This window comes from Pseudochaenichthys georgianus, chromosome 6 (genome assembly GCF_902827115.2).
Source record: "Pseudochaenichthys georgianus chromosome 6, fPseGeo1.2, whole genome shotgun sequence".
Lineage (NCBI taxonomy): Eukaryota > Metazoa > Chordata > Actinopteri > Perciformes > Channichthyidae > Pseudochaenichthys > Pseudochaenichthys georgianus.
The window spans coordinates 28,018,863-28,044,246 of NC_047508.1; the positions used below are offsets into that span (position 1 = coordinate 28,018,863).

At 39.1% G+C, this 25,384-nt stretch overlaps 1 protein-coding gene across 1 annotated transcript; it reads right to left on the bottom strand.

Annotated features, from left to right (window-relative positions):
• chd2 (chromodomain helicase DNA binding protein 2) lies at window positions 1-25,358 on the bottom strand. The gene is made up of 42 exons (XM_034084764.2): window positions 25,029-25,358; window positions 23,567-23,632; window positions 23,383-23,449; window positions 21,842-21,899; window positions 18,592-20,489; window positions 15,246-15,480; window positions 14,206-14,292; window positions 13,962-14,023; window positions 13,392-13,508; window positions 12,885-13,073; window positions 11,176-11,315; window positions 10,842-11,067; window positions 10,646-10,746; window positions 10,507-10,548; window positions 10,178-10,356; window positions 9,931-10,055; window positions 9,600-9,816; window positions 9,421-9,510; window positions 9,128-9,318; window positions 8,825-9,013; window positions 8,551-8,713; window positions 8,232-8,384; window positions 7,366-7,437; window positions 6,895-7,044; window positions 6,656-6,804; window positions 6,482-6,578; window positions 6,303-6,395; window positions 6,017-6,190; window positions 5,743-5,912; window positions 5,622-5,663; window positions 5,367-5,506; window positions 5,144-5,282; window positions 4,883-5,033; window positions 4,511-4,630; window positions 4,291-4,413; window positions 3,636-3,776; window positions 3,277-3,393; window positions 2,991-3,169; window positions 2,807-2,906; window positions 2,510-2,702; window positions 2,000-2,243; window positions 1-1,750 (listed from the first exon to the last, which is right to left on the bottom strand). Exons 5-42 carry the CDS (start codon window positions 18,651-18,653, stop codon window positions 1,492-1,494), a joined length of 5,421 nt encoding a protein of 1,806 aa, XP_033940655.1. The 5' UTR covers window positions 18,654-20,489; window positions 21,842-21,899; window positions 23,383-23,449; window positions 23,567-23,632; window positions 25,029-25,358; the 3' UTR covers window positions 1-1,491.
• Between the last annotated feature and the right edge of the window lie 26 nt (window positions 25,359-25,384).

A 25,384-nucleotide genomic window follows, 5' to 3' on the forward strand; every position in this document is an offset into this window, starting at 1 on the left:
TTTTCATTGTGTAACAAAGTTTATTACATATGTCCAAACATATGTACAGATCATTTCTCATGAGTGGTTTTGTCACAAATATAAATTATTTAGACTTTCCTAAAGAACATGATCCAGAAACTGTAAGTTCGTGGAGAGGATGTGCTGGCTGTACACTGTAACAGGTCGGCTAAGAGCCCTGCACAGACACACACACATCATACCTATATCTATGTTTTTTCCCTCAAATGATCAGCTCTTTTGGAAACCACAGGATGCTTACCAGAATACATGGTCCCTTAACCAGTTCATTCAGAGCAATGTCCTTAAAATCAGACTGTAATACTACACCCCGCCTGTCGGGCCCCAGGACTGTTGATGAACAATATGATAATACACACATAAATAAGGCACAAATGGAGAAGCGTAAAAAAAAACATTGAGGGCCAGAGCAGGTTTGGCACGGATAAAGGTTGACCAGAGGTAATACACATAATCAAATGTCATCAGCAACTTCCTGGTAACCCTTGAACAATCCATTTCCAAACCATAGATAAAGAGAGAAGAGGTTTTATCAGAATATTATTTTCTGAATACTTACATACTGAGAGATGAAGTAATGCAACTACACTGAGTACCATTCTTAACTATCAGAATACTGAAAGGCAACACAAAGGATTGTTCTAAGTAATAGTGTTATGAGCCTTTGCACAAGTTGTGGCAATAAATACTGCTTCTATTTCACTGGGCCTACTAAGAGGGAAAGTGGTTAAAGTGAAAAAAGCAAGAGGATTGCCTTGATTTATATAACTACACGGTTACAGAAATAATGATTATTTGTACACATGAGCAATGTGAATTTTCCAAAATGATTTTGTTGAGTGTTTTGTAGAGTAAACATACTGGCTTCATTGATCATTCAAATAACATAACAGGGCTGTGCCATTACACCACCTGTTTAAAGTGGGGATTCAGTTCAGCTACATGTTCAAGATAAACATAATGAAGGTGCAGATGAAAACACTTTCGTTTGTATTGAAATATCCCAACGACATCATTTGCAAGTTTTAAAGCTCAACACAAAAATATATGTCCATCTCATGCCTCATCTGGGAATAATCCCATACACCATTCAGAAAGGCTGAAGCCTTCAGGCACTTTTAGGATTGAGATCAGTCAGCAGTTCATGTATCCTAAATTCTTCTTAGAAAATAGTCCATGGGACTAAGCATCCAAAAGCACTGGTTTGAGTCACTTCATTTAAATAAAGATGCTTGAGAAAGTTTTTCTTCATCTTGGAGACGACAGAAGGAAAGCATACTTCCATCAGGGCATCATTCCCAGCCACAGTCATTTGGGGGAAAAGAGCAACAGAGTTTTGCTGGTAAAAATGGAACATCCCTTTCCAACTGTGAGCTTATGATTGGCGGGTCCAGACTTGTCCATCAGCAGCATATTTGTGACCCTGGACAAAACACCCAGATCTGTCCTCGGTCTGCACTGGTGCACTTTTTATGTTTTCCTGTTGTTCCAGGTAGAGTCTGCCGCTTCATTGGGCTCTGCAGGCCGCTCCGGGGAAGAGCGCAGGTCCTGCGGAGACTTCTGCGCCTGTGGGGAGCGAGGGTCCAGTGAGGGTTTGTCAGAGTGTCTGCTGTAGTGCTCGGAGCCGGGAGGACCTGCAGGCCTCCTGAAGTCCTGGAGAGGACCCTCCCTGCCCTGGTGGTGGTTAGGACGGAATTCATCAGGACGTCTTCTTTTGGGATCTGAATGCCTGAAACATAAATTATATAATTTAAAAAAAACAGTGGTATGACCTAAAAAATACCCTGACGTTAAAAGTCCCTCAGTACACATTTTAAAGTGAGTACAAAAATACTCTGCTAAGGATCATATTTTTTCGGAACAGCAAGTTGAACATTTCTGGACTTATCTAATTTGTGCAGGCTTCATTTGGTGTCACAAGAAAATGTAACAAAACATAAAATAACATAAAACATTCAAATGAATGAGTAACTCTCACCTGTCATAGTAGGGTCTCTGACCCCGGTGGTCCCGGTCGTTGCTGTACTGCTCATAAGGCCGTTTACGAGGGGAGCTGCTGTTGCGGTAACCCCCTGAGCTGCTGCGGTACGAGTCTCCATGAGGACGTCGGTCTCCATAGTGATCCTTGTAGCGGTCATACTGATGATGTCGATCTCCCTGCCACGACTGGTTGCTGTTACTCGGGTAATTGTATTTACGGTCCCTCTGCCAGTCCCCTCGATCTGTAATAAAAGTGATATTCAACAATGTCATGTATTAAGTCACTTCTATTAAAGGAATAGTCCTAACAATTTGAGAAACTTTTTTTGTTGTTGCTGAGAGTTAAATGAGCAAGAGCCTGGACACGGTTAGCTTAGCACAAAGACTTGAAACAGCTAGCCTGCCTCTTTCCAATGTAAATAAGATCTCCCTGCCAGCCGCGCTCAAGCTCATTAATGCTCACTTGCTCAGGGTTTTCTGGGCCTAAAATATTTCAATCTGCACGTACCATCGTTGCCAAAGTGCCGTTTATTGGCAGAGTTGTACGGCTCTCTGTGGTGCCCGTGGGCTCCCGGCTGAGTGGAGTGAGATCCCGGTTTGGAGGACGACTGATTTCCTGTGGAGTCTCGACTGGAACCAGAGGGCTCGGGTCGGAAGTTTTTCCCCCTGCCTCCAGAATCCTCCTTTTTCTTCTGCTCCTTCTGGAAATGTCACAGGATATTTTCAGTGCTGTCCAAAACATCATGCCTACTTCGTAACACTTGATTAACCAGGAGTGTAAGATCTAGAAATAGGAAGCACTTGCCTCTTCCACGTGTGAACGCTTCTTCAGTGCCATTTTGTAAAGCTTGTGAAGCTTCCTAGCACCAAACTCCGTAAACTTGGACACAAAAATCCAGAGGTTTCTGCAAAAAGGAACAAATAATCCTCAATGTTTAACAAGAAAGCATGTCATTCAATTCCAAAAGGGTAATATCTAACCCTCTTACCTCCGCCATATCTTGACATGTTCGGGGTCACTGTAGGCTTTAAGGCATTCTGTGATTCGATCTCCAATCTTCATCAGGCATGTGCGAGTGTGCTGGAGCTGGTCCTGGTCAGACAGACCCTCATCTGGTTTATCCAGCTGCTTCAGGAACTTTTTCACCGGCCTCATGCGCTCCTTGCACTGTACATGTGCACGAATGGCAGGAATTAGTGTAATGCAATGTTCCCAAGTTACTTATCAAAGTCTACGGGTTTAATATTGGCACAGGAATTAAAGAAGAAACTCACAACACTGAAAGTCTCCTGGTCCAGTTCATCATCGTCCTTTCCTTCGATGGGAACGGGGTCAGACCCAGCTGTAATGTGAACCGGACCCTGATTCTTCTTCCCTTTGGCTGCTTTAGCCTGAGTTACAACAAACACCAGACATGAAGACAACTAACCCACATCCACGTCAAACTTTGAATCAATTACTTACAGGATGAGCTAAAGTGCGTATCCTTATGATTTGCTATGGTCTTTAAGCCCCTTGCTGCATATTAATGCTACGATGAGATTCTGTTTTCCATGAACCTTCTGTCCATGTTGATTAGAAACAGTTGGAGGAAAGCACACATGATAAGGTCATGAATACTTTGCTGAAATACCTTTTCTTTTTTGGGCTTAGCACCCTTTTTTTCTTTGTCCCCGTCCTTCTCCTTTTTAGGTGTTCCCTGTTTTTCTTTGTTCTCTTTGTTGTCCTTTTTCTTTTGTCTTTTCTTGGCGGGGGACTTCTCTGTTCCATCATCCTGCGCAAACACGAGGAAAGACAAAGCATGTTAAACAATATAACAACATAATTCATACCACGAGAGAGGACAAGGATTTAAGGATCAAATGTACCATTGCGTTGTTTATCTCAAATTAAAGCTGAAAAACACCTCTTTGCCGAAGTAGCAAGTCGGTAACTATCTCCGACAGTTGTAACAATAGTGATTGAGCCTATGGCCCACTGATGTATGCATTACAATATGTATACATTCATATTGTGAATATTTGTGTTTAGCAACCTTCCCTAAAAGATGCTGTATTTAGCTTTATTATCAGAAGGTTTGCCTTTGTATTGGCTTTGCTGGGTCACTACATTAAATGTGTTTATCCTAAGGAAAAAATGGTTTCCACTCTCGTTCTCGTTCTCTCAAAGCATAGCCACTTATTCAAGTAACATTGTTTAAGGAGGAGCAGAGCTACGAACACATGAACGGGAGGGAGTAGAAAAGCATTTCTAAGCCTGGACTCTACAGACGTGAAGGTGACACTGACCTTGACCTCGCCCTCCTCTGACGGGATGTCAGACAGGCGGGGGGAGGAGATGTCGTTGCCCTGCTCGTCCTTCAGAGTCTTGTTCTCCTTTTTCACCCGAGGCTTCCTCTTCTTCACTTTGACCTTTGGAGGAAGAGGCGGTTAGAGCTGTGTGGGACGAAGTTCAAAGGCAAACTTCAGAGGGTATGTACGAGTAACTCTGTGATTAATGGCAGCGTACCTCCTCCCCTGTTTTAGACTCTGAATTGTCTTGTTCTTTTTTCAGCAGCTTCAGAAGATGCTCGGCTCTCGCCTGCAGCTGCTTGGCCTGAGGCTTCTTGCCTGGGTCGACTGGGAGAATCTGTGCCGAGGGAAGTGAAACGTTAGACTGAAGAAAGGAGGTGCAGATTATGGTGATTAAGTGCAAATCAACATGAACAGAGAAGTATAACCAAATCCTTAGATTTTTAAACCAGATACTGATTTAACAACTTTTATGCATGCCAGATTTGGTTCAAATTCAAAAGATAAATGTATTCTTTTGGAAATGTGTTCTTATATTTTTACATTTAGATATTTTTCCTTTTTTAAGGGTTAGAAATTAGACATTTGCCTTATCAGCGAGTTTAAGGTCAGGGTCCGTCTTGATCAGATCCCAGTTTCCAAAGCCGTGCTCATAGATGCCGAGCAGGAGCTGCACGTCATCTGGCAGATCCCAGTCTACATCAAAGTGGGCCACCTTGACCCTGCATGTCAGATTGAACCTGTGGGCAGAAGAGACATGTCAAATGTAATCTGCAACACAAATGTATTTCTCTAAATGTTATCCAATGCGACCCCTGAGCTCCTCCTTGTGTCTTCAGTGGTCTCTTACTGGTTTCTCTCGGCAGGGTTTGAGGGCACCACTTTGTGCAGGGGCTCAAACTCTTCCTCATGCTGGATGATGGTCTTGGCGTTGACCTGCACTCCCGAGATCTTGATGTTGATTCCTCGCCGTTTCCCAGGACCTTTGGCTGGAAAAGGAACAACATGTTTTATTTTTGAGCCTGGAGCAGAGCTATGACCTCAAATAACTCGAAACAGGTAAACCGACATACCTTCCACTGGGTTTTCTTTAAGGTGTTCCTCGTGCTCCTGCACTGCAGTCACACAACTAGTATGGATGAGTTCACCGAGCCTCTTCAGGTCTGCTATGGATTTGTCGACGAGCTCAGAGTCCCTTGCGATGGCCTCCAATCTGGATTCAGAAAGAGGCACTTCATTGTTTAAGTATGAGCCATCAGGCTGTTTCTCAAACCAAGCAATCAAATGATGTAGCCTTGCATTTATCAAAATCATTTAACAATGCTTACCTTTCAAGCGGCGATCCAAATTTCTTGTAAGCCTTAATGAACCTGTCAATAAAAGCATATTTTAATTCCGTGCATGTAACTCTGATACAAAGAAATAATAAATGCTTACTAAACTCTTTACCTGCGGATCTCTGCATCAGTGAAACCCTCCACGTTGTTTTTGCGGGCTCTGGGTCGGCCTCTCCTCTTTGGCTTCTTGTCGTCATCGCTATCCTCAGTCTCACTCTCGGAGCCTGAGGAGCGGTTCTTCAGCTTGGAGCCGACGTCACTGTCACTGTCATTGACCTGAGCCTGAATGTGAAGAGAGAAACACATTATGACCCGATTCAACTAAGCTGCTCGAAGATAGAATCAAATCATTTAAAGAGGAACAATATTTGATTCCTTCTTCTTACCCTCTTGTTAGAGCTCCTGCTCCTGGGCAGCATGAAGATGTCATCCATCTCTCGCTGCTTCTCCTCTTCCTCAATTTTGCGTCGCTGCTCTTCAGGGATGATATCGTCCCATTCTCGCCCCGGCTTCTCCAGCAGCTCTGGAGCGGCCTCTTCCATGCTGGAGAAATTGGCAACCTGCAGAGACGGCAAAGGAACACATTAGAAGTTGAAAGAGAGGAACATTGGGACAGACCTGACATTGAAATGATTTCAGATTAGGATTTCTTTAAATGACTGTAACAGTTACCTTAAACTGAGATAGAAGTGCATCCGTAGCACTGGAGCCTTGGTCACTTTCTCTCGTTTCTGCCAATCTCAGGATCTCATCAATATCCATTTCCTACAGAAAGAAATACATTCTTGATTAACTTTATCAATATGTAAAAAGTCCTCTGAATGCATGAATTCATTTGGTAACTTGAATACCTGTGGTTCAGACTCCTCTCCTTCGGCCTCTTTGAAAAGCTCCCCTGCACCAAACTTGAGGATGGCAGTCAGTTCTTCTTTGTTGAATGGATTTGAACTGTTAAAAACAAAAGGCAGCAACGTTAACACACAAAGAGCTGTAGAATCTAAATAAGGTGATTTCTGACATCTTACTTTGTGCTCCCAGAGTTGCTGTCCAGAACAGTTCGACCAGTAGTGTCCATCCTCTGAATGACGAGATGGTCCAAAACCATCTTTTTCTTTGCCCTCTCGATGATGTCCTCCTCCACTGTGCCTTTGGTGACCAGTCGATAAATATTGACCTATGAAAAGCAAGGATTTTGTTTTATTACTTACTACACATTTAAATTCTGTATCTACAGTGAAAGTGGACACTTTGAGTCATGCATTACCTGTTTCTTTTGTCCGATCCTGTGAGCCCTAGCTTGAGCCTGCAGGTCGTTCTGAGGGTTCCAGTCAGAGTCAAAGATAACTACGGTGTCTGCCGAGGCCAAGTTTATCCCCAAACCTCCAGCTCTGGTGGACAGCAGGAAGCAGAAGTCCTGGAAAACAAATATAACTGTTAATATACTCCTAGAGCAATAATGCATTGTGAATAATAAGAGTAAAATGGGAAAAAGACTAATCCAATCTACTTCAACCTCAAACTTCTTTTTCTAGTACTCATGTATAAACCTTCTTTTTTTTTTTACACCATTTATAAATTAAAAACACAAGCAAAACAAAGTACTGTATGTTTGTTTAAAGCATAATCACAATAAGATAAGCCTGTTGTTGAGATATTATACATACATGTATGCATACAAATACACATATAACTTTAATAATAACATTCTGTATCAACACATTATTATTACACATACCTCTGAGCCTTCTGCATTAAAGTGATCAAGTGCTTGCTTTCGGATTTCCCCCTTTATAGAACCATCCAGCCGCTGAAGAGGAAAGAAAATAAACATTTGAGATTGCCCGCACAGCTATCTGCTGTTACCTTGGCATCAGTAAGCTTAACAGGTAACAAGCCATGAGCCGGTCTATATGCTCAGACTGATTGCAGAACAGTTAACGCTGAAGACCAAGTCAGCAAAAACAACCTGAGTGGAGTGACTTGCAGGAGTTGGACTGATCTTCAGCAGAAAATAACTTGTTGATATAAATAACCACATGATCTCTCAGCTTGGCACAGCATGTGTGCATCAACACTGACATCTGATCCTTATTCAAGTCCAACCCTACAACACAAACACTGAAAAAGCCCCCTGCACTGTAAACACTGATAAACACAACAATCAAAAATGATCTGTCAGGCTAGACACAGCTTCTGGAGAAACTGGTGCTGCAGGTGTTTCAACTTTCTTGTAGAAAACCTTAATGGAACCTGATGGAAATATAAACTTAACACACTAAATGTAATAGTATAAATTGGCATTTTTCTGCTAATTATAATGAAAGGGGTAATCAATGTTCCAACATGCACTTCATTTTACCAGAAAAAACAGCTGGGATTTGAATCAGTGAACACCTAGCAAGCAGAGCGTTGTGCTCGTGTTGTCCTTCTACATGATACAGTAGCCCTTCCTCAGATGGAGTAAGAACAAACTCATATTAAGTGGAATTAGTCTTCCTATGTTGATAGCATCACTCAGAACGACTACAGTACCATACAATTAACATGGATTATTCGCAGACAGCATCTTGCTCTGTATACGAACTCCCTGATTAATGTTACCTGGAATGGGTAGCGATTCTTGGCGAGGTATTCAGCCAGAATGTCCAACATCCTGACCATCTGAGAGAAGATCAGGACTCTGTTTCCTCTTTCTCTGAGTCGGGTCAGCAGCTTGTCCAGCAGCACCAGCTTCCCGCTGCCCCTCACTACACTCTGTAGAGATACAAAGTGAGCCAGTCATTAATAATTAGGCAGCATTGAGCATTCTTTTGGGACTATGTAGTTTTCATCTTGGTTACGTCACAACTCGTTTCTTTAGTGGAGCAGAGATGTCCTGAGGTGTTGCTTGGAGCTAAAGAGGGTTCATAAGGACACTTACCAGCATGTGTTCCTTTTGTGTTTCATTTTCTATTTCCTCCGGCTGTTTTATGAGAAAACTATGGTTGCAGCACTTTTTAAGCTCCATAACTATGTTCAGGAAGCCGGAGGAGCTGCCTCGAGGGCCTTTGTAAAGGGCTCTGTAATTCCTCGTTAAAATCCACCTGGAAATATTGAGGAAAAAGTTAATGGGGAGAGACACGCAGCTTCTTGTACAAGATGTTTGCGAAAGATGGATGTTGTAAAAGTTACAAAAGACAGAAATGAATTCATACTTGTAATATTGTTTCTGCTGTGCAGTCATGTCCACACGGAGGATCTGTTCCACCTTGGCGGGGAGAGATTTTTCCACGTCTTTCTTAACACGTCGCAGAAGGAAGGGCTCGAGGACTTTGTGAAGACTCTGATAACCGTTATCAGTTCCTTTCCCGTGCGCATCGTCAAAATCCTCCCAGGAAGCAAACCTGTTGTGCACGACATAGATAACAAACGTCACTCATCCCCGGCTGGAACTCAAACCCGATGCCGTTCCCTTGCATTTCTCCAGTATCATGTTAAAGGTCTAAGCCAGGACGTACTTGTCAGGCATGAGAAAGTGCAACAGGGACCAGAGCTCTTTGAGGGAGTTCTGCAGCGGAGTGCCGGTGATGAGGAGCCTGTGGTTGGACCTGAACTCCATTAATGTTTTGTACAGCAGGGAGTCGTCATTCTTCAGCCTGTGTGCTTCATCCACACCCATGAACGCCCAGTTGATGTTCCCCAGGACCCCCTAGAGGGAAAAGTCACCAAAGTGATGAATTCTTGTCCTTCACAAACATACTGCACGACAAATATATCAACACAAAATGCAAATACTGATCCCTGCACCCACCTTGTCTTTAAGTACAATCTCATAAGTAGTTAATAGTGCATTGAACCGGATTCTCTTCGTTTGGTGGTTCACCCACTCGTAGTCACGAATCTACATTAAAAGGAGCAGAGACAACGTAAGATAATGTAACCAACTTTTAAGATTCCAGCAGATTGTGAGAGAATCAGAATTCAACACACCGATTTCCTGCTCATGACGTCCCCGAGGTAGACCACCACGTTCATGTCGGGGGCCCAGGTTTCAAACTCTCTCTGCCAGGAGGAGAGCGTGGACAGAGGCACCACCACGATGAAGGGTCCGTACAGCTGGTGCTGATGGAACAGGTACGACAGGAAGGAGATGGTCTGGATGGTCTTTCCAAGCCCCATCTCATCTGCCAGGATAACGCTGTTGCACCTGAGGACGCAGAATAAGAAAATAGGCATGGTTTTTAAGAAGATGCCAATTTTTCAAATAAGATTTAACTACGTGCCATTATTACACAAGTTATGATTCTCATTTACACAGTACCTGCACCAGGAATGAGCTAACCAGTTCAACCCATCCAGCTGATAATCTCTCAGCTGAAGGATTTCATCTCCAATGTACGATGGTTGTTTCTTCAGAGCAGAAAACCTCGGTCTTTGCTTTAACACCTGAAGTGATAGTAACAAACACGAATTCTTTGATTTGGTTGAGTGAATTGAATAATATCAGGAAAAGGGAAGTGTTCAAGACGAATAAAAACAAGACCATTTTTGGGTGATTTGACTCTTACCTTGCAGTCTTTGGACGGGACGGTTTTACTGGAGTTTCGGCTCAGGAAGCTGTCGATGCAGTGCTGAAACTTCTTACCAACCAAAGCTCCATCTTCCCAGCTGCACTCTGAATAGGGCAAACCCATCCACTTACAGAGGTACTCTGGCTCATCGGAGGACGGATTCTTGTGACCATGAGCTGTTGAACAAAGCAGACAAATGATTAGAAAAAGACAACTGCAACTAATAAATAAAAATATATAATTGTATACCAGAGGGGAACATTTAAAAATGTAGCCAACTTAATGTAACGGTGAAGAAAAGTGAAGAATTAAAAAAGGGGACTTACAGGGGAAGTCAACAGATCCTGGTGTCTTTGCTGTTTTTGTTGCTGTTAATAGAACAAAATGTATTTTAGTAAGTGCAACAAATGGATTATGTGGAGCACTACCGGACAAAGGCAATTACATTTGATACTGAGTTCTTACCAATAATACGCTCCACAAACTGAAACTGCTTGTTCAGGTCGGATATGAGCTCCTGTTGGCAGTTATGAAACTCTATATCCTCAGGGGACGCCCTCCTCATCCTACAAACAAGAAAATAGTTCAAAGTTCAAATTCTCGAAAGATGGTTCTGCAAACAAAAACAAACAAGTGTAACATAAAGGAGAAAGATCCTAACCATGAAGAGAGCTCGTCATGTTTCCTCTTGAAGTTGTCCAGTTTCTTAAGTCCCTTGACCTTTTGCTGTGTCATAGTGTCCATGCTCTCCCATGTGTTGTGGATGTAGGACCAGCCCTTCCACTTGATCAGATAGTGAGTCTCCCCCTCATCCTTCTCGGGGTCAAAGCCTCCATTTGGGTCCCCGTTCTCCTCCACAGAATACATTGTAGTGGTGGCACCAGTGGCTAGAAAAAAGAAGAACAACTTTACTATAGTGTGCATTGGGTGAAGTGTAATTCAATCACACACAACATGGTTTAAATAATAGTTAAAGAAGATTGAAAATGCATCACCTGCTTTTTTGCCTGTCCTGGTGTCCATCACTTTCTCAATGGTCTCACTGTCATCATCCTGCTGCTCCTCACAAGCGTCCCCTGTCATCTCGATCAGGTCATCAGAGTCTGTTTCAAAGTCATGTTGGTCCTCTTTATAACTGTAATAAAACAGAACAGGGGGTAAGGACAAGTGGAAAATGTTATGCTGGAGTCCAGAAGATTAAACGTTATGTCCCTGTTGAACACATTCATGCCCAAACACTACATTTTCTATAAATAGTCTTGAAATGGGCACCGATGTAAATTAGGTCAAAGTCAGATTGTTTGTGGGTTCTTTTTATAATTTGTATCTTTTGATATAAATATGAATGACTTTATACTGCTTCTTTTAGTTTCTAAGAGTTATTATCATACGATATTTAGTCTTTGGGCATAAGGGGACTTGAAATTAGGGCTGCAACAAACGACTAATTTGATAGTCGATTAATCTATCGATTAATGAAACGATTAATCGACTATTCGGACTATTACGCCTTGCACAATTTCGCAAGCGCTCTTATTTAGCCATCAACTTTTAGATTTAGCTTGAGGTTGTTTTAGGCATGTGGAAACTAACAATGAAGACAATAAAGATGAATACTTGATTAAAAAATACATATTATTAAATTAACTAAACAAATTGTTTACAAAATGAACATGGCTTTTCATTTAAATTAATTAATAATATTTCACATCAAAAGAAACAACAGTGGTTTAGCAAATAATAAATAATGTGATAACAGAACTGTAAACAGAATAGCTGAAACTTTAACAAACTAAATAACTCAGTTTCCTCTAATCATAACCCATGTTTGTATCATTGAGTTAGCTCCGTGTGTTGCTGCTAGCATACAGAACACCTGACGTGAAAACGTTGCTCGTGGACCGGGCTACAGAGCTGCTAGAAAGACAGTCGAACCCGGTGCATTTCTCTGTCTGAATCTGGAGCACTTTTGATAAATGTTTAGACAAATTGATCGTGTTACCGCCCTTACATGCTAAACTCTTATTGCACTTTTGGCAACGAGCAGCGAGACGGGTAAAGTTTAACCACACCTCCGAGCGGCGTTCTCCCCGCTATCCCCTCAGTGTGTTGCTGCATGTAGCAGCCGCGTGTGTGTGAACCGCCCCGCCCCCTCCCACACAGACCAGGGAGAGAGATCTCGTCTGATCGAAAATACATCATAGACGCATTTATTTGCCTTTTTGCATATTAGAAACGAGCTGGCCACACTAAGACTGCGATATAATGTTTTTGTATCAATAATACATGACATATATTTTTTAAATGTCCCCAGTACCAATAACGTTGTAGCTTAACAGCGCGTAAAACGCACGTGATGACGTCACCAACGAATCGACGACTGAATTAGTTGGCAACTAATTTGGTAATCGATTTTAATCGATTAAGTCGATTAGTTGTTGCACCCCTACTTGAAATGACTGATAAAAGACAGTATGTGCCAAAAGACTATACAGTATATAGTATAAATGTAGACTATATATAATTAAGTATAATAGAAAAGCTCCTTTTTCAGCTAGAAAGTTAGAAACTGATATTAAAAAAGTATCTTTTTTTAACTTCCATCCAAAGCATGACATGACATTCAAAATAAAAGTAGCTGGCACACATGAGCCAATCATTAAATGCAAGAGGACCCGATATCTAAATCTCTGAGAACATTCACCTCTTCACTTTGGTTGCAGTCCTTCCTCGAGTTTGTCTCTTTGGAGTGCCGTCCTCATCGTCTTCATCATCATCGTCGTCGTCATCGTCTTCATCATCGTCGTCTTCTTCAGCAGACGAGTCCTGTTTCCTGGACTTCTTGCCTTTTTGAGACAGCTGCTTTTTGGACGTTGATGATTTGGTTTGAGGTCTGTAAAAACACAACGCACCAAAGCCCTTTGAGATAAGGATCCAAACTCCTGGACCATTTGTCAGATCATTTAGTCTCTATTGGTTGACAAACTGCAGCCAACAGTAGGGGGCCACATTACTTTGAAATCAAAAGAATATTTCTTTCATGTCTTATGATATTATAACATTTACATTTTTTAGAACATCTGGCTACAGCTTTAAGGTTTGTACTTGACACAAAGTAAAAAGGGGGAAATGAAAATGTCTCACAATATGGAATGAATTGGAGATGAGCAGTGGGTAGCTGTCTGATGGCCAGGCCTCGCTAAGCTCTTACCTTCTAGCAGGAAGTCGTCTGGATCTAACTTTTTTCTCTTCCTGCTCACTGTCTGAACTGTCCGTAGCTTCCTCCTCCTCGTCTTCATCATTAGAGTCATCATCTTTCCAGATATTTCTTACAACAAAGAAATACCACAAGTTCACCCTCAAGACCCATCACTTCTATTACCAAATTTTTAATTTCATAATTTTGGCTACAGGGTGTTCACCCAAACCCAATTTGATCAGGGATAAGCTGAACATATGACCAATCAAATTTGATTTAAATGTAGAACCTCTGCCGTCTGTCTGAAACTAACTGAGCGCATGGAGAACACGCAGATACCCATTTACAGACAGGTTTGATAAGATGATAATAGGAAGCACAATGTGAGCACAGACTGACAACACGATGACAAACACAGGTATGAATTGTGAAAAATTGCTGATCAAGTGTTAAATAACAAAAATATTTTTAAAGACTTTCAATAATTGAAAGCATATAGTGCTATACTAACAAATACATGTAAAATAAATATAATAATGATAAACCACAAAATTAAAGATGTTTTGCAGTCTTTTAACTTACTCTTTTTTCTTGGTTCGGGGTGTTTTCCTCTTGGGACTCTCACTCTCTGAGCCGCTGCTACCCTGTAAATACAGTCAGCAAGGCAGGTGTATATTTCAGTGAGAGCTGTTTCCAAATGAAATGTAACAGCACTTCTTTAAATGTCCACTAGGTGGCACAAGTGGCTTGATGTTGATGCCAATAGAAAATAATGTGTATATTATTGTTGTTGTTTCTTTGTTTCCTTTTTCATGCTTCTGCTTACCCCAGCTCCAATGTTTAAACGAGCCGGCTCCTGTCTACTGCGGTTTGACCTCCTGACCCCGTAGACATCTGGATGTTCTTCCCACATCTGTAGAGAGATCGACTGCTATCAGAATTGTGATTTTCTTTATCACTACGCTAAGATATGGTGTCCATATTCCATTCTGCACTGCTATCTGGCTGCAAATCTACATTATTTTCACTGTGTGATTATTGTCTGAATTTAAATTTTGTTCAATAAATTATAATTGGTTAAAGACCGTGGCCCAGTCAAATAAGAAAATTCAAAAATATACAGTTTTCAACTTATAAAACAGAGAACAGCTGTAAATATTCACAATTGAAAATATATACCTAAATGTATAGGGATCTTCTTGGCATTTATTAAAAAATAACATGGAAGAGTTATCAATTGTCAAAATAAGTGCTGGCATTTTTTTCTGATAGTGTCCCTTATAGATTATTATTCTGTATACTAATTGTAACATTGTTTTTAGTAATACAAATGTACATACTTTATACTTTCTGAACTAACAGTTCCAGATATTTGTGCTGCTGAGGATCAATCAATACTGCAGCATTGAAAGACCACATTTGTTTTCATTAACAATTAAGTTTATTTTGGTTTTCCTAGACATTAGTTGCCACTTACCACTACTGCTCTTAACTAGCTGAGCAGTGCCTCAATTGGCTTTGCACTGCATTATCGTACGTGTGTACATCAACGCAGCACAAATGTTCTAGTATGCTTACTTACTATTTTGAGCATACTTTGTCAGTTTTACAATGTGAACTTAATCTGTTTAGATGAAGATGCAGTCTAGAACTGGGAGACCGCAGAACTCTACAATGGATACAAAAATGATAACGTATATCTCGAGCTACATCCTTTCTGCATTTTAGCCCATCATAATCACATTAAGATTGAAGGCAGGATTACCCAAGGTGACCCAATTTGCAGTATAAATTGACAGTCCCCTTTGCTCGCTTTAGAAACAGTAAGAGGACCTAGGTACCTCTCTAAAGTTCAGTGACCTTTACCTTCTTTACGTCAGCCAGGCGCTCCTTCTTTTTAACTGGCTTATCTTTTGCTTCTTCTGTGGTTCGCTGTGATTTGGACCCTGCAGACTCGCTCCCTGACTCTGAGTGACTCTCAGACTCTGAGGAGCTGTTTGACTCGGAGTTGTGGGATTTCCTCCGCTCACTGCCATGCTCGCTCTCTGACCGACTCCCCGACTCGGACGCAGAGCGGTTGGATTCTCCGGAGGCTGAATTGCTACAGGAACAAGAACATGTTCATTCTTTCCATCTTGCACTGTTGACCTTTTTTTTTTTTACATAATTCTGTACAACCAACAACAACAACATGTGAAATATACAAGTAAAGTGGTGGCAGACACTTAAGTGTTTTAAAATTCAAACTCAAAGTCCACACACCATCACTAATACATGGAGAACCTGGAGGAAACGGAAACCTAATTACATCACCCAGCATGTTCCTTAGTCAGCTAACAGTCTTATAATAACCTCATTCTCTCTAAAGCACACAAATCCTCTTACGGTCATTTTGTAAAGCTTTTGAGGTGCCATCATTGCTGAAAGAACAAACTTAATCTAAGCTTAACTGTATATTAACAAGGCATCACTTATTTAAATGGGTAGTATTAAAATATGTCTTCTCTGCTAACATACAATTTTATAAAATAATCAAGTGGAGTTTAAAAGAAAAGATCACACAAAAAACAGAGCCCAAGGCCCAGGACATTTCCTCAATATACTTGTAACAGATTTTTGGAGGAATTAAGACTTTTTTGCAAATGGTTCATAAAAAGGTTATCTTAAAGATCCTGAAAATGAAGCAGTGTCCTAAAATGTGACCCCTCATTAAAGATTTGTTATTCTCATATTTTTTCATTTAAATGATTCTAAGGGAAATAAGGTTTTTCACAATAAACAAATAAAATAATATATATATATATATTATGGACACAAAATACAATTTGAGTGATAGAAAAGTGTATTAAAACAAGAAAACACACTCTCCATAATGTTATGACCAATCACATCTATTTTGGGCTATAATACATTAATGTGGTGGTTAGGGTTAAGGCTTAATATCTGAATGGTGACTTCTCCTGTCTGGGTTTCTCTGCATGAAGTACCTCGTCTGGGCACAAGGGGTCACAGCACTCATTAAAATAAATCTGTGTGAATCTCTGCCTTACATGGCTTTCTTAAGAAAGAAATACGTGTGTCTTCCAAAGAATATACAGGATTATTGCTCGTTTCTTTCACATATTATAGGATCTTATTTCATCTATTGGGCGTGTTTTCTCTCCAAGAACCAAACACGTTTTTATTTGTATTTCCTTACTGTGTAAAGAAATCAACAGTCTGTATCCTGACATTTATAGAACTAGCTTAAAACTGTAGGACATTATAAATTCATTTGTTGGAACTAACCTACTTATATCTAAATATTAATAATAGGACTGCACCACGAGCAGCCTCATGACAAAACTCGGAAGTGCATGGCACCTTCCGCTTTAAGTGAGGTCAAACATGGGCGGGACTTGGACATATTCTCGAATTCTCATTGGCTGTCGCGTTGCTAGGTACATTTTTAGCCTATCACAGCGCAGTGTGCAGACTTTCCAATGTCAGAACTCTTCCTGTTCCTCCTCCATGTAGTTCTGAGCTGAGTTTTAATACAGATAAGTGAGCAAGCTGGGCACACAAAGCAAGGGCCATTTTGTTACTCAGGAGAGAATTGATATGGTACTGTAAGGGACATTGAGTCCCTATATTTTTATGTTGCTCTTTCTGATGCTGTGCATGCCCATAATGCTCATCTACCAGTATAAAAAAAGTTATGCTGTCATCAGAAACAGGTAATATTTCACACAGCTGAAAATACTAAAATGGCTGCCACAAGATGACACAGAAGACTACAAGTGTGATGTAACCTGCTGCAGTGTAAAGTCAGTAAAATGCTATGAGGGTGATTACCTGCATTAAGCATCCAAATGTCTGTGTCTTTATCTAAAAACACAACAGCATATTGTTCACAGGCTGCATTGTTTTGTTGGTAAACATGGCAGCATTTTGTTGGGCAACAGCATTTATGCAATATTACAAAATTAAAATAGAGGCTAGCCACTTGTGCCGTTTGTGCAACCCTGTATTGTTCTGACACCATGCAAATGCAGCTGATATTAGTTTTAAAAACATCTTTATTGATGATATAGAGTCGTTTCCACTGGATTTGATATTTGAAGTTTCAAATACCTGAGAATGATATAAAAACACTTGCAAAAATATTGACCATCATACCAAAAAAAAAACAGCAATCAATACTGTATATATATATAATATTTCAGTGTCACGACTCCTGGCCTTTATACACAATTGAAAAGAACATTGTTTTGCATTAACGTCACAAGCATCAAAACATGTTCAAGACATAATGTTTAACTAACACCATCAAGTTCCAAATTTCCAATATTAATACAAAAAACTTCATTGTATGTGAAAGGGGCTCATCTATGAATACAATGTTTTGCTTGACAAATGAAAGCAAGCATTCAATTGTGTATTGTAATAAAAATAAACATTAGGATATGTGTTACTAGATTCCTGAAACTCTCTAGGCCCCCAAAACAAAAGTAAAAATAACCTTTCCTGAAAACTATTTTAAAGTTGGGGCTGACATATTGTCATTATACAAGTATTTTAAAGTGTTGCTATTCTCAAAATAAAAATAATTAACAAGGCATTAAAATATGTGGGATGAAGGGCTTGAATGAGGAGAAATATGCATAATAATTTGGTAAAAACTGTAAATATAGTTCAAGATTAAAGATTACAGATTCATATAAAAGTGTAAATTAAAGCCCATCTTGACCTGATTTAAAAGTCATAAGACAAATGGCAAAGTATGTTATTAATAACTCTTCTAAAACCAACAAAAGTAACATCAAAGCAATGCATTGTTTCTTCAACAAATAAGAAAACTAGCAACAACGTTGATTAAATGGTGCAATGCAGTACCAAGTAGTTAGACAAGGTCATTACAATAAAGCGACAGGGAAAACATATGTGACAAATCATTAGCAACATAATACAGAACACATGAGTTTTCCTGTGGTCTAACACAAACATATCTTGTGGGCAGTTATGTCCAAACACAGGCCTGAAACCTCAGTATAGAGTGAAAGAAATGCAAGGAAAATCAGGGTGTGGCAATTAAACAATAGCAAGGTCATTCATGACAGTGGTGCAGTTCATTAAAACCATGTCACAAACACACAGGTGATCAACCATGCTTGACAAGGTAAACAATCACAACATATATGAAAAGGGTAACAAATAAAGTAAAAGGTCATACCTTGATGCATTGCTTTGAGTCGATCGCTCATCCTCTTGTTTTTTACTTTTAGTCTTCATCATGGTAGTATCCTGAAAGTCTTTGAAAGGTATTTTGTCCTGGTATTTACTGTCAAAAAGTTAGAGGAAGCATGAGCTATCATGCAAGTCCCACAAGATTGCCTTTGCTCGGGTGGCAGTTAAAACCCAGGCGACGCGACACGAGTTGAGAAAAAGGGCATTCAATCGAAAGGAAGTATCATTATATACATCGCTTCATTAAAATATATCCAAGGAAAAATGTACAGGTGTTTCTAGAATATGATAAATATCCAACGTATTTCGTTCAGTAAAGTCCACGGAACAAGCCGCATGCAATTAATTGCAACTGCGTCATCACATGAAAGGATAGAAAAATAAGATTTAAGGATGAGAAAATCAGTCAGTTATGCACTTCACAATGTAAACAGACCAATTCAATGTGAAGAAAGGTAGTAACCTATAAATTAACTATTAGGTCGACGTTCGCTCTATCACAAGCAATTATCCGATTCGAATACGAATACAAACTATACAAATAATAACTTAATAATAAATTGCAAAAAAGAGCATTGTTTTGAAAAGCTTTAAGGCCTTTAAAGTGTGCATCTGCTGTCAGAGCCAGCGCGACAGAGGCGAGCAGCTCACTAAAAATGGAGGAGCGCCATGGCTGCCAGAGCCCAGTGTGGAAAACAACGACAAGCACTCCCTCTGCACAAACGACTCGTCCGACTCGAAAAAACAGCCCGAAAACCACTCAAAACGTCTTAATTCCCGTTAAAATACCGATCGTACTAACATTGCGCTTAATATAAACCAAAATCAGACAGTTTCAGTCGAAAAACTAGTAAGAGAAACGGTCTGACGAAAGCCCATGGCACCCTTCCCAAGGCTCAGCCGCCATCTAGAGCTCCTTCCTAGCTCTGAACGCTTTGCCTTTGATTGACGTTATTTCCATTTACCACACTCAGGTGATGTGAAGTCCCACCCCTTTTATTATGTTTAAATGTTGTTTTATATAAACTTATATTTACTTTCAGCCCCAGACTTGAACTTGAGATCTTTACTTTCACTTCATGAAATAGTAAGAATACTAAGAGGCTTTAAAAAGTATATAATTATTGCACCAATTGCATCACTTCCTGCACAGACAGGAAGAAGAACAACCAGAAGCCATTTTAGAATGCCTTTGGAAACCATTTCTGCTCAGACCAAAACATTTTTTAGTTGCATTGTACCTTACAAAAAGTATGTATTCTTCGATTGTTTTAATTGAGTTAAGATTATACAGTGGGGCTGGCTTAATTTTCTACCACTTTCACTTTATCTAACAAAGCAAGTGATAATTTGTTTGTAGAATAACACCTGAAAAATAAAGTAGATTCATCAACCCAGTACGAAGTTTAACCGTGAGCGTGTATGCTAACTTAAAAGTTAGCAAACATGCTGAGCAGTGGCACAAAGTCAGTGCTAACCAAGTGTTTTTGTTGTACGGATTACTTGTAAATATTAGCGGAGCTAATGTAATTCAACGTTATAAAAATGTAACGCCAAATTAGTTTGTAATTTTCCGGTTACTAAGCTAATGAAACAAAGCCAGGAAAATTACGAGGACATAAACTTTATTTCAAAACAACATTTGAAAAACAAATGTACAAAGGCTATTTTCCCCAAAACAACAATGTCATTCTTTAAGTCAGCTATACAGCCAGCAAGTCTTCCAGTGTCCATGTTGTCATAAAAAAAATATATATATCCAATCGAAAAATCCCAGTCAAAAGGGCTTCATCTTGGCAAAATGTGGCTAACTGTCAAATCAGTTTGCCATCTTCGCGTCAAACAACGCTGTCTCCACTTCACCACTATCCAGTTGAATGGCGTCTTGATAGGATAAAAAAAGAAGGAAAAATTGTAAGCCCACAGTGCAACTGAAATGAGTTATGTTCACTGTCCAGCAGTCCAGAGAAGTCATGCTAATAAAATACATGGCTAGCTTTAGTTGCATTAGCTAGCTTTAGTTGCGTTAGCTAGCATTGCACGAGTGAACGTATTATGCTGAAGTATTACTTTGTGTACACAGTATATCAAAAAAGGTATACACATTCAATTTTTTTTTATCAAAATTGCAATCAAAAGTCATATTGAAAGCAACATTAACTAAACATTTGGATGCATTTGTAATCCAGGGTTATCATTTTTAAATTTTGGATCAAGTGTTGATGAATTCAATTCCAATAAAAACGCAAGTTTTTTTAATTAAAAATATAAATACATAATAATAATGTAATAAATAAACATTTTGGCATTATTTCGTACATAGGGTTTCTAAGTACACAATGATACGCTGAGACATGCAGCCTGCTATATCAATAATGTAAGATCTTTCAAATAGTTGTAAGGCTGCAAATTGATATATTGTTTGGTATATTCCAAGTTAAATGAAGTCCAAGTTAAGTTAATGCAACGACAATTTGCAAATAAATTCATCAACTGGCCACAAGAGGAATGATGTGTCAAGAGCTAGCCAAATTCACACAATGTGTTAAGCGACACTGATGATCAAACAGACTGCGATCAAAACAATGGCGTGTGAGTAAACATTGCTGTATGCAAAGTGAGATCCATTTCCTGAATTCACAGAATGTTTACCTAATTAATCAAACCAAATACATTATCAAGCAACAGTTGGACACAATAGTAGCATCCAAAACCTATTAAAGCAACCCTTCAATCCATAGTAATATATATTTAATTTTATAAAAAAAGGCAGTAAAACATAGTTGTCACATGGTATTGGCCATCATGTATATTTTTTACCTTTTAAGGCCAAATAACCATCAGAGATTTTAGCAAAGATGGATCATATACAAACTCTTAGGCGAAATGTGGCTTTGAGGTACCAACAACAGTAAACGGAGCAAATGTCCACATAAAAGCAGCATTGTATCATCAAAAGTTGCCCCATGACCACTTGTTACAGCTGTATTACCATTAAGTAAGTTTTGGAAAAAATCACCCGTAGTTTTTTTTAACTATACTTGCCAACATCTAGGTCTTTTAGTAGCCATACGTAAGGTCTGCTTGAAATGTGAGTGGCTATCCTCAACATATCCAAATAAGATATAGGTAATACAGCATACAGTAATCCCTATAAAGTAAAAATGTTTTAATCATTGTATTTAAGGGATCATTCAGCGTGTGGGTAAATACTCATGTCTACATAGCAAACTTACCGAGCCGTCTTCTTTTTCATCATCATTTGAAAATCTTCACGCCCATCTCATACTTCCGCTGTGGAAAAGGTAAAAAACAATGAATTATACCTACGTCAACATAAATCACATTCATACAGATTTAATAAAAAAATATGTAACCAACTGTTCATTAGTGGTATACGACCAATAATACAAAATTAAGCTAAGATTGATTTTTGATTGACAAAAATATTTTGTGTCTGATGCAGTACTAAATACAGCTTATCCTTAAGTCTTTAAAATAATTTGGTCAAATCAGACTGATTTGTATGGTTATTTTTATACAACAGAAAAAGCAATTGCTGCAGTACAAGATCAGTACAGAACTCGACATGTATAACTAATGCATATGCAGACGTCAACAACCATACTTCCCTCTGGGGGTTGACAGTTCTTTTGCTTGTGTGGGGCGCTTATGTTCTACAAGGAACATTTATTTTGTGTTAACATTATTTTAGTGGAATTTCCTGCCTTGGACTTTTTGTTGTAAGGACACCCGACAATGCTATTAATTTTGATAGCTCCACTAATGTCGTTTGATTTTGCCTCGGTTTCTCTTTCTTTTTTCAGTTCAATTGCATAATTTCATGAGACAGAAAACGTGTTGCTTTGTGCAATAAAATAGAACACATCTGATTTTGAGCATTCATGTTGTTTCAACATTATCAAGAGCATAAACAAACCAGAGTTGGAAGAACATCTTCCAAACTCAAACAACATGTGGAACACATGAAGCACCAATGAATGATGCTGTACCATTAGTTTGCATGGCCAGTCTCTTTCACACCACAGAAATTAAAGCGCGATTGGAAGAGTATTTTTAGAATGGCAAACCCATGAAATGCACTCTTGTCTGGGACCCACAGTTAGTGCCATAAAATGGCAGTGTATTTTAAATGAGTGATATTAATGTTTGATGATCATCAGTTTTTATTATATTGGACATATGAAAAAAAAAAAAAAGATAGTAAGGGCCTCACGGATGCTAGCTCGTTAAAGTAACATGGTGAATATATAACGAATCCGAATGTCCGAATTTCAGGTAACTGAAAATGTATCCCAGAACAAGTTGTTATCGTATGCGCATTCTGGTCTACCACGCTCATGTGGATTTGCACACGGTTCATTGGAACTACAAATGAGGATCGCACATTTGGGCTCTTTTAGTCATCGCGGACATGGTGAGTTACGTAATTAGCATCGTAGGGACCATAACCGACGCGGAAAGTATGAATTGGCCTTTTTATCACTAAAGCATATTTTTTTGTTGGTATGTCTTCACCGCATTATACACTAGGTGGCAGAACCTGTCCTATGCATGGTATTCAGTCAAATGAATCGCTATAATGCACAGAACATAAAAGAAAGAGCATAAAGCGGTATTTCCAAATAATGACTTGCACACACCTATGTTTATCTGGTTATGTTTCAGTGATCAGTAAAACAGATTTCTACTTGACACTAGTTCAATGCACAGATAACATGCACATAATGTATTGTTCCTTAAAAATTATACTTACAAAAACTTCTTGCAGTTCAAATCGCCGGAACGCTTCAATTCTCGACTCCATGGTCTAAATGTCAACCCTTTGAAATAGACAAATCAATGCTTAGAGGAAATGTGACAACAGCACACCCTACTGGCTACATGTATGTAGCAGTAAAAACAACGTAGCTAGCCTGAAAACAATTCAAAAAACATACCATTTAGCTTGGGTCAGGTGATTTATTTTCGTCGTTGACGCAATTTGTGAAACCTCAAGAGAATTCCTGCAACAACAAAAAAAACATAGTTATGATCATTTTTGTAATCACAATTAACAAAATAGCAACTAACATTGGCATAGAACATTGGAAGATAATAGGCTATTGGTGTAAAAATATTTTAAAGTATATTTTCTGAACAGGTTTCAGTGCTCATTAACATATTAAGAAATCATAAATAACCAGTAGCATACTTAGTCCGAATATTTTTTAAATCTCTTTGTCTTGGTGGCTCAAAATGGAACTAAATTAGTCGTCTACAGTGCCATCCTATTGAGAATATCTTTGAAAATACATTTTATTATGTGCATGGCGGTACTAATCCTTTGGATTTAACAATAGAGTTTCAGATGCAAATATTTATCATAAAAGAGTGTACGTATAATTGTATTATGTGTAGATATGGCCTTCATGTGTGGATAAATCCACAACCTTGTCCTTGAGACCGTGATATTGAGATTCATGTATTTCTTTATTTAATCTTAATGCAGTATTTTGATATTCCTCCAATTCAAATACTTATTGTTGAGAGGTTTTCTAAAATTATAGTCTGTATTTACATGGCTTGCAGGTGTAAAGTGAGTGGCAAACTAAATGAATGTACATATTTAAATGGCTTCTCCTTCCAGTGCCTGAAAGGGTTAAAAGCCAACACCCTATTTTGTATTACTAAGTATATCTATGCTTTTATCAAATATAGAACCTTTATTTGGCAAACACATCAAATATCGTTGGTGAATAGTGTCTACAATGGAATAATTCTTAGAATGTCATATTTACAGTATTTAGACAACTTGTTACAATTTATTTTAACTATTATGAATAATTAAGTATCAAGCATCTATGATTAAGTTTAACTTAGTCAGACAATACATATTTGCACTGTAATGAGAAAATGTTTAAAACTATCAATTTTTTTAACATGTATCATTACAATTCAGTGAAAAACTTCAAAAAGCTAGTAAACTGAAAATAAACAAAAATGTTCTTCAGCTTGTTGTGTTGATGTCCATCATTCACAATACAACATTCAAAAGACGAAACATTTGCTTATATTTCATGTTTTTGTCGAGTAAATTGAGACAAGGGCATTTGTCCCTTCAAGGACAAAGCCATTTTAAATGCGTAGGTTGAAATAACTGCTATTAAGTCGAGGATAAATGTTCTTATCGAAATATGAACTAAGTTTACTCGAAACAAAGCTAGCAAACATGCAAAATCCATCAACTAAAATACAATTGCATGCAGTTTAGAGCCTTTACAGCGTTTTCTGTGTTCTTAGCTGACACACCATGGCCATTTTTACAAGACTGCGTCTAACTGTCGTTCTATCCACCATATTGCCTGACACCAGATTCGTACTTTACAGCTATAAAATGTCTAAATACTCGTAAGTTCTTACCAATTTCCAAGTCCGGGTGTAGCCGTCGTCATCTACCCCGGCCGGTGGCACATTTTGGGGCGATTTTCGCCGTTTTGGTGGGTGTTTCGGCCGCATCGTCCTGTCCGCTCTCGCCGCCTCTCTGCTCTGATGTGTGTCCTCCTCTCCGCCTCTGCCTGATATTCTTCAGCGGCTCAGCCCACTTTGCTCTCAACGTAAGCCAAACTCCACTTCCTCTCCAGCCCAAGCTAGCTCTACACTAGCAGCCTACTGAGCCTAAAATCCGTCCAAACTCTTCTTGGATGAGCACAAAACAACTGCAATACATTTTAAAGGTTTTAGTCGGAACAAAGCAAGTTGTCTTTACAAAACTATTA